At 52.4% G+C, this 8,170-nt stretch overlaps 1 protein-coding gene across 1 annotated transcript; it reads left to right on the top strand.

Annotated features, from left to right (window-relative positions):
- Positions 1 to 1,044: 1,044 nt before the first annotated feature.
- Positions 1,045 to 7,308, top strand: Atp1b2 (ATPase Na+/K+ transporting subunit beta 2). The gene is made up of 7 exons (XM_005067547.4): positions 1,045 to 1,753; positions 3,546 to 3,674; positions 3,983 to 4,087; positions 4,183 to 4,388; positions 4,603 to 4,659; positions 5,441 to 5,539; positions 5,647 to 7,308. The coding sequence occupies exons 1-7, from the start codon at positions 1,642 to 1,644 to the stop codon at positions 5,809 to 5,811; spliced, it is 873 nt and encodes a 290-aa protein (XP_005067604.1). The 5' UTR covers positions 1,045 to 1,641; the 3' UTR covers positions 5,812 to 7,308.
- Positions 7,309 to 8,170: the final 862 nt, after the last annotated feature.

Raw genomic sequence — 8,170 nt, 5'->3', positions numbered from 1 at the left:
TACATTTATTGAATTTAATCATGTCATTCCACAGTTTAAAATGCTAGAATTACTTCCATGGTACTTAGATTAAACTCGAAGTTACAACCCGACACAGTCATGTACACCTGTAGTTGTAGTTTCAGCATTCAGAAGGCATAGGAAGGAGGCGCATGAATTCAAGGCCAACCTGGGGCTGGGTGTGATGGTGGTGCCTGCAATCCCAATATTCGGGAGTGGAAGCTGGACAGTCAGGCTCAGACCAGCCTGGGAAGAACGAGATTCTGTCTCAGGAACAAAACAAAACCAGTACTACCACCGTCGCCGCCACCAGCAGTATTTTTATAAATCCAGAATTTGGGAGGCATCACTTCAAGGCCAGCCTAATGTACAGAGCGAGTTTCCTGGGGTCCATATGGTGGGATAAGAGACCCAAGCCCAGCAAGTTATCCTCAGACTTCCACATGTGGGCTGTGCTGTGGTGTTTCTGCCTCAGACAGAAGGGGAGGCAGGAGGAGCTGTAACTTCAGTCTAAGTGGCTTGTTTGACTTCCTCAGATAGTTGCCCAAAGGTAGTTCTGGAGGCTCAGAGAGGAAGGGCATCCTGTGGTGGCTTCTATCCCTCCCTGTGTGTTCTAGTTTCTTGGCTCTTTCTTGGTGTCTAGCGCTTTTTATTCCTCTCACATTCTGCCCTCTGTTCCGGAGGCTTTCGAAGTAACACTATCTTAGTCTCCTTTTAAATTCCCTGCCCGGTGCCCCCACTTTTGAGTTTGTATCAGCTTGTCTTTCGTTTTGAGCCTCTCTGGGGGTGGTCTTCTCCCCTATTCCACCCAGATACACCCGCTGTCCTTTTGCCCCGCCATGTTTCTTTACAGCACCTGGGGTCGAGGGTAAGGAAGAACCCTCTAGGACCAAAGGATGCAGTAGGGGGCGGGTCCAATCCCTCTATTTACATATGCATGAGATCTCCCGGGCAAGCATCGAAAAGGCGGGGTTCCTGGGGAGTGGGCGGGAAGGGGGCGGACACCCTCAGAGCCACGGAGTATAAAGACCGTGCGCAGGGACTGCGCTCCCCGCACTGCTGAGAAGCGGAGCCTCCTTTTGCGGGTCCCACGTTTTGCTTGTTTCCCCGAACTACCGGTCCCCGCCCCAGCTCCCACTGGCTGGGCCAATTGTGGTGTGGCTGTCGCCGTTTGTCGGAGGAGCCTTAATCGGCCACCTGCCGCGTTCCACAGCCTTTTTGCATCTCGGATTTCGGGGCGGTTCCCTCCCCCATCTTTCCCTGTTTCTTTGCACCCCGCTTTTTCTGCGTTTCGTTCGGGTTTTGTAGCCGTCTGGTTTGCACCCCTTTTTGTTTTGCTTCTAGGAGGTGTGTGGGGTGAAGGTGCCTTGGCATCCCTTCCCCTGGTTATCTTTCCCTGTTTTGACAGCCCCCCTTTCTATCACAGTCGGGGGGGCCTAGCCTCGGCGCACCTCCGCTGCGCTGCCATCAGACCACAGCGAGTGGCTGTGCACCCCGGAATTTGCAGCAGCTGCATATCCGAGTGGAGTCTCCCTCGCCTCGCTCCTTGCGCGTTTCGGTGCGTGGAGGGCTTCAGCGCGCGACGCCCCCGCTTCTCCGCAGCCCCCCGCAGCTTGCCGGGACTCGCCCCGTGCCGCCAAGATGGTCATCCAGAAAGAGAAGAAGAGCTGCGGGCAGGTGGTTGAGGAGTGGAAGGAGTTCGTGTGGAACCCGCGGACGCACCAGTTCATGGGGCGCACCGGGACCAGCTGGGGTACGCGGGGCTGGCGCGGGAAAGGTGGTGGCTGACTGCCCGGAGACGCCTTTGGGGCACAGGGTCCCGCGGGCATCGCCCCAGCTCCCCTGCCGGGTCCCTGGCGTCCAGCCCCCACTGCCGGGCTTTGGACCGGGAGGGGCCCCAGTCAGCGGTCTAATCTCTCTGGCTGGCCGCTGCGGAGGCGGAGAAAGTAGGTCACTGCCGCCTGCCCGCCCCCCACGGAGCCCCCTCGGGCGGGGGGTCGCGGGTTCTGCGCGCGTGTCCGTGCAGCGGCGCTCCCGCTCCGGCTCAGGCCCTGCTGGCAGCACACGGTCTTCACCCCCCTCCCCGAAGAGTGCCCTAACTCTCCCTTCGGCTTTCACTAGCTAGCCAACCTCATCTATTTTTAGCTCTCACCCACCCCCTTGGACCCTGGGAACATTCATGAGGGGGCGGATCTGGCAAGGGGTCTTGGAGGGGGGCGCGTTCTTAACAGCGGAAGTTGTTTGTCCATATTCCACCATTGGGCGTTTGAAGCCTTCTGTGGCGGTTTTGTGGGTCGGGGGCTGCCAAGAGGGATGACACTTTTTCAGGCTAGATGCTTCACACGTTAGAGGCGGAGGGAGAAATGGTCACTGTGCTGAGATGGATACATCCTCAGACTAAGTGTTTCCGTGGGACTCTGATGCCTTGGGGGAACTGTCTATCCTTACCTTAGGGGTATGCAAGGACTTTTATGTAGCCAGGGTCTGCTGATGGGCACAGGTGAGGTGAGAGTGACATTCTTGCAAAAGACAGTGAGTGCCAAGGGAGACAATTAAAGCACAAGGGGTCCTGTGTGACATAATTTACAATATATCCACCATGATTGGCCACAATTTCATCAGACCACCCACCTAGGACTTAGGGGACCATAAAAGAAGATCAGTGTAGCCCCTTTCCTCAAGAAAGCAGAGACCCTCTGGGGCGTGAAGGATCAATGAATGACTGCTTGGACAATCAGAAGGCTCCACAGAGGAACTGTCTTCTTGGGCGGAAAGACTGATAGACAGCTCAGGGTGGTTGGGAACAGCATGTCCTCTTCATACGAGACCTAGGAGGAGCCATGAGATAAGATGTCCAGGGAAGGCTTCTAGCCCAGTCTGTCTTCTCCTTGACTCTAGCCAGGAGCTTAGCGTCTTTGTAGCTGGGCCACTGTTAGCCCCTCATTTCAGAGCTGCTTCCAAAAGTTTGGCTTCCCACAGGGTGTGTGTGTGTGTGTGTGTGTGTGTGTGTGAGAGAGAGAGAGAGAGAGACAGAGAGACAGAGAGACAGAGAGACAGAGACAGAGAGAGATCGTTCTAGGAGCCTAGGCTCTGAGGTGGTAAGAATTTGGCAGAGAATAGTGGCCTTGCCAGCTCACAGCCCTTGGACTAGCATATCTCTTAAGCATGAGTTCCAACGCAGCAGGAACAGTTGTGCCTTTTAAGGACCCTGCACAGGTTGAGAAGTTGGGAATGTAGTCAGAGGCAGAACAACAGTGGCCTATTCTTGGAATTGTCACAACAACTACAGTTTAGGCCTCTTGTGGCCTCCAAAGGGTTGGACTCCACTGTGCTCCAGGAGGAGGCTGGGAGTCCGGGCCGGAGCTGGGCTCTGCCTGTTTTCAGCTTGTTTCCTTTGGCTCCCAGGGGAAGGCCCCAAGATATCCTGTCGCTCCTTGGCTATCCCAGTGCACAGCTTGAGAGGAAAGAAAGCTGAGGGGGGTGGTGGGCTAGGTGAGGGTATGAAGGAGGTGCGGAACCTACTGACTCCAGTTCCTTCACCCTAGCCTTCATCCTCCTCTTCTACCTCGTCTTCTATGGCTTCCTCACGGCCATGTTCACCCTCACCATGTGGGTGATGCTGCAGACTGTCTCCGACCATACTCCCAAGTACCAGGATCGACTGGCCACACCAGGTAAGTGAAGAGGTCCCTTTCTAGACACTCTGTGGTGTCTCACAAGCAACTTAGTTCTTTCCAGGAGTTTGAGAGGAAGTTCTTGAACTTGGCCTGCTGGCCTGCCTCCCTCCCCTCCCCTCCCATGCCCTGCAGCTGTGAGTTATGTGATCTGGAGAAATGGCAAATGTCACAGGGGATTGCTGTCCCAGGAAGGCAATCTCAGGTCTTTGCCCTGTCCCTTATCCTGGTGTTCTTCACATGCGTTTCCTTTCCTCCATGTGTTTGGCGTCTTATATGACCCTAGCCTTTATTCATGTTGACTCTAGGCTTGATGATTCGCCCCAAGACTGAGAACCTTGATGTCATTGTCAACATCAGTGACACTGAAAGCTGGGATCAGCATGTTCAGAAGCTCAACAAGTTCTTAGAGCGTGAGTGCGGGGCTAGTCCAGGACCTTGAGGGGGAACTGGGGACCCTCCAAGTGGACCATCAGGCCTCTGACTCTTTCTTCCTCCCACCTCCTAGCTTACAACGATTCCATCCAAGCCCAAAAGAACGATGTCTGCCGCCCTGGTCGATACTATGAGCAACCAGACAATGGGGTTCTCAACTATCCAAAACGGGCCTGCCAATTCAACCGGACACAGCTGGGCAATTGCTCTGGCATTGGGGACCCTACCCACTACGGTTACAGCACTGGGCAGCCCTGTGTCTTCATCAAAATGAACCGGGTACCCACGACCTTGGTCCCTAAGGAGAATGGAGGAGGGAGCTGGGGCCACCATCTGTTAACTAATGTGTCCTTTCATTGGGGTTAATGGGCATTAAAGAGATTTTTGGTTGTTTGTACTAAGAGGCGGGGCTAGTGGAAACTAAGTTCAGGAGCTGGAAGGCTGGACGCCAAGATATGGCACCTTCTAACTCCACCCCCTTTTCTTTCTCCAGGTCATCAACTTTTATGCAGGGGCGAATCAGAGTATGAACGTTACCTGTGTTGGGAAGGTGAGTGTGTGGGCCCTCCCCACCTGCTCACCTGTCTGTACGTCATGGTTTCTGAGTATTTCACCCATCTCTTCCTGTCTGTTTTGCTTTCAGAGGCCCCAACACTATAGGGACATGGGGGTAAGAGTGGGCACCGCACAGCTGTAGTTCTAAGGGGCTCTTAGCCCTGTTGCTTCTCTCTAGGAGACAGAAGCCTGCTCTCCCGGAGACAGACCCACCCCTCCTGCACCAAAGCCCTGGCCTCTGGCTCCTTCTTTTTCATCTCAGTTGTCTGTGCTTCCACTCTTCCATCCCTGTTCCCTTTAGATGTCTGGTAGCTGCTGATCAGTTAGCGCCATTTGCTACAACAACGTTGTCCCTGGAACCCTGCACCGACTCTGTCCTCTCTAGAAATCTGCCGCCCTCCCCCCATGTCCCCCCTCCTCCCTCTTCCTACTGAGTCCTCACTGTTTATCTGTTCTTTCTTGGCTCTGCTCCAGAGGCCGATTCCCAAGGATGGGGTAAGAACTTGGGGTTGATAGTGGAGTAGAAGGCCTCCACTGTTGTTAGCACCCCTTAGGAAACCTAATCTGATGGGGGACGGGCCACCCCCTCTCTGTAGACATGCAGATAAGAACATGTGTGCTTGGACATACAACACACACCCCTGCAGAGCAGATAGCTCAAGGAAAACGAATTCGAGAGGAATAGTTTGGGGCAAAGGAGGTGCAAGTGTGTGAGCTCTCCCAGGTGCCTGCTGTCCCTAACACAGTCTCTCCTTAACCTTCCTGCACCCCCACAGAGAGATGAAGATGCTGAGAATCTTGGCCACTTCGTCATGTTTCCTGCCAATGGCAACATTGACCTCATGTACTTTCCCTACTATGGCAAAAAGTTCCACGTAAGTCCCAAGGAAGGTCCTGATAGTGGCTCCTGAAGGGCAAACGGGGATCTTGGGAAAGAGGCCACAGCACCAGGGGCTCAAATCTTTGTCTTCTTCTGGCCTAGGTGAACTATACACAGCCCTTGGTGGCGGTGAAGTTCCTGAATGTGACCCCCAACGTGGAGGTTAATGTAGAATGCCGCATTAACGCTGCCAATATCGCCACAGATGATGAGCGAGACAAGTTTGCTGGCCGTGTCGCCTTCAAACTTCGAATCAACAAAACCTGAGGCTCCCCCTCCCCCACTTTCCCTTGGATGCTTCTGGAATGTCCTTGACCCTGCCTGACCCCTCCCTCACCCCCAAAGGTATTTTTTATAACAGAGCTATGACTTGTCTGAGCCTCACACCCCTTTTCTCAACTTCTCAACCTAGCCTGATGTCCACACAATTTCCAACATCTCCCAACCTTAGCTTAGCCAGAGACAGAGAGATGGGCTGCCAAGAGGGCCACAGAGGCGTTAGGGGTTTTCTAGTCAGTAGCGGAGCTGTTACTCAGTGCCCAGCATGCACAAGGGCCTCAGCACTGTTGGAGTCTTTCTGTTTGAGTTGTTTATGAGATGTCTTTACAGCTCTTGCTTCCATTTCTACTCCCATCCCCTGAGATCTGTAGAAAACGGCCCTGAACCCAGCCACCTATACACTCACCCCCTCTCCACATACCCTCACCTTTGCTCCCCAGAGGTGAAGGTTGTCCTCCCACCTTTACAACGCTCCAGCCACGTTTCTGCTCCCTCACACTCCTGCATTGTAGCCAGTATCTTGGTGGCTTTGACTTCTGGCTCTCCCGGGAGGCCTCTCCTTCCCCCATTCTTATCCCCTTGGAAAAGCCCATTTGTAACTGACTACAACTTGGTTCTGTGGCCTTTTCCTTCCTTCCTGGTACATCCCCCTTCTCCTCCAATTATGAGTCCATGTTCTGGGAAAGGAGGACTGTATGGGAAGTCTTTAATTCTTCTAGAAAATTCTCTAGTAGGCCTAGACTTTAATTTCTTCCTAGTCCCCCCTGTCATCCAAACAGCTCCTACACAGTCGGGCTTGACCTGGGCTGAATATTGAATATCCACTTTGTTTTTTAACTGTTGATTCCCCCCCCCCCGCCTTCCCAGAATATCTTTCAAGTTCTACTTCCCAGGGAGCTCTGGGGGAGGGGCTGCTAGCTTGGCTCTCTCCCCAGTGGCCACCTTGGAAACGTCAGCTGGCTGGGGGGGACTCCCTGAGCCCAGATCTGCCCACCCCCATGCTCTCTGGCTGCTTCTTTCAAGTTACTAACTGGTCACTAACTTCTCTTTCTGCATGCCAGCCTGAAAGTTTCAGATACCCCCTCCGGCTCAGCTCCAAATTTCTTGTTTCCATTTCTTTCAGACTCTTTTGCCTTTAAAAAACAAACAAACAAACAACCCCTGTAATGCCCCTAGAATATTAAATAAGAGTCTCCTGAGTTTTCCTCAGCTGTGGAGGCGGTTTCCTCTGGCTTCTCTGCTTGTCTTTATCCTTCCTAACCTACCCCTTCTTCGTTAACACTGAGGCCCCCACACCCCACACTCAAATGGATCCTCCCACTGGATCTGTGTCCTCTCCATTGAGTTCCTGGGTTTCCTGCTCCTTCATCTTCCCAGTGGTCTCCCCTGCAGTTATTTAATGCCTGTGTCAGATCTACTGTAAAAAGAGGATAAAGTACAATAAAATGAGAGTGATTATATATATAAATATATATCATACACAGAGCCCTGTGTGTGCTTGTCCTTTTCTGGGAAATGACTGGAGGATGGATTTAGGTGATACTGGGTTGCCCAAGCCTTGAGCATGGACTTCCATTTTGACCTTTGCCTTCCAGTGGCCAAGAGTCAATTCCCTTCTTTCACTGTCATTAAATTAATGCACACTGTGTTGAGATTTATAAAGTGCTCCTGTGTGGATTTTAGGCACCACGCATATGAGTGCACACTCATGGGCAGGGTCCTTGGCCCCAGTTTAATAGACACATAAAAAGCACATGAGAAATTGCCATATAAGATAGACCCAAGCTTCAAGGAAGCAAAGTGAGCCGGGCGTTGGTGGCGCATGCCTTTAATCCCAGTACTTGGGAGGCAGAGGCAGGCGGATCTTTGTGAGTTCGAGACCAGCCTGGTCTATAAGAGCTAGTTCCAGGACAGCCTCCAAAGCCACAGAGAAACCCTGTCTCGAAAAACCAAAAAAAAAAAAAAAAAAAAAAAAAAAAGGAAGCAAAGTGAGCTAGTGATGACAATTTGGAGTGGTCTATTGTCAGGGGCTCCAGAGGGAAGTTCTCTTAGAGGAGACATCACACGAACTGGGACTTCAGTTAAGGAGACAAGAACATTCATCAATGATTTGAGACAGATCAGTTGACTAGATGAAGCCCTTTCTAAAATTAGGAAACTAGCTGGGCATAGGTGGCACACGCCTTTAATCCCAGCACTCGGGAGGCAAAAGCAGGCGGATCTCTGTGAGTACAAGGCCAGCCTGGTCTACAGAGCGAGTTCCAGGCCAGCGTCCAAAACAATGCAGAGTAAAAAACAAAAACCCAGAAACTAGAAACTGTAGATTCTAATTTTTGTCTTTTAAATT

Source organism: Mesocricetus auratus, unplaced genomic scaffold, assembly GCF_017639785.1.
Source record: "Mesocricetus auratus isolate SY011 unplaced genomic scaffold, BCM_Maur_2.0 Super-Scaffold_100007, whole genome shotgun sequence".
Classification (NCBI taxonomy): domain Eukaryota; kingdom Metazoa; phylum Chordata; class Mammalia; order Rodentia; family Cricetidae; genus Mesocricetus; species Mesocricetus auratus.
This window is presented reverse-complemented; position numbering and strand designations above follow the sequence as displayed.

Coding starts and splice junctions, on each gene's coding strand:
- Atp1b2 (XM_005067547.4), top strand. CDS start 1,642: ATGGTCATCCAGAAAGAGAAGAAGAGCTGCGGGCAGGTGGTTGAGGAG. Junction 3,675..3,982: donor GGATCGACTGGCCACACCAG/GTAAGTGAAGAG, acceptor TGTTGACTCTAG/GCTTGATGATTCGCCCCAAG. Junction 4,088..4,182: donor GCTCAACAAGTTCTTAGAGC/GTGAGTGCGGGG, acceptor CCCACCTCCTAG/CTTACAACGATTCCATCCAA.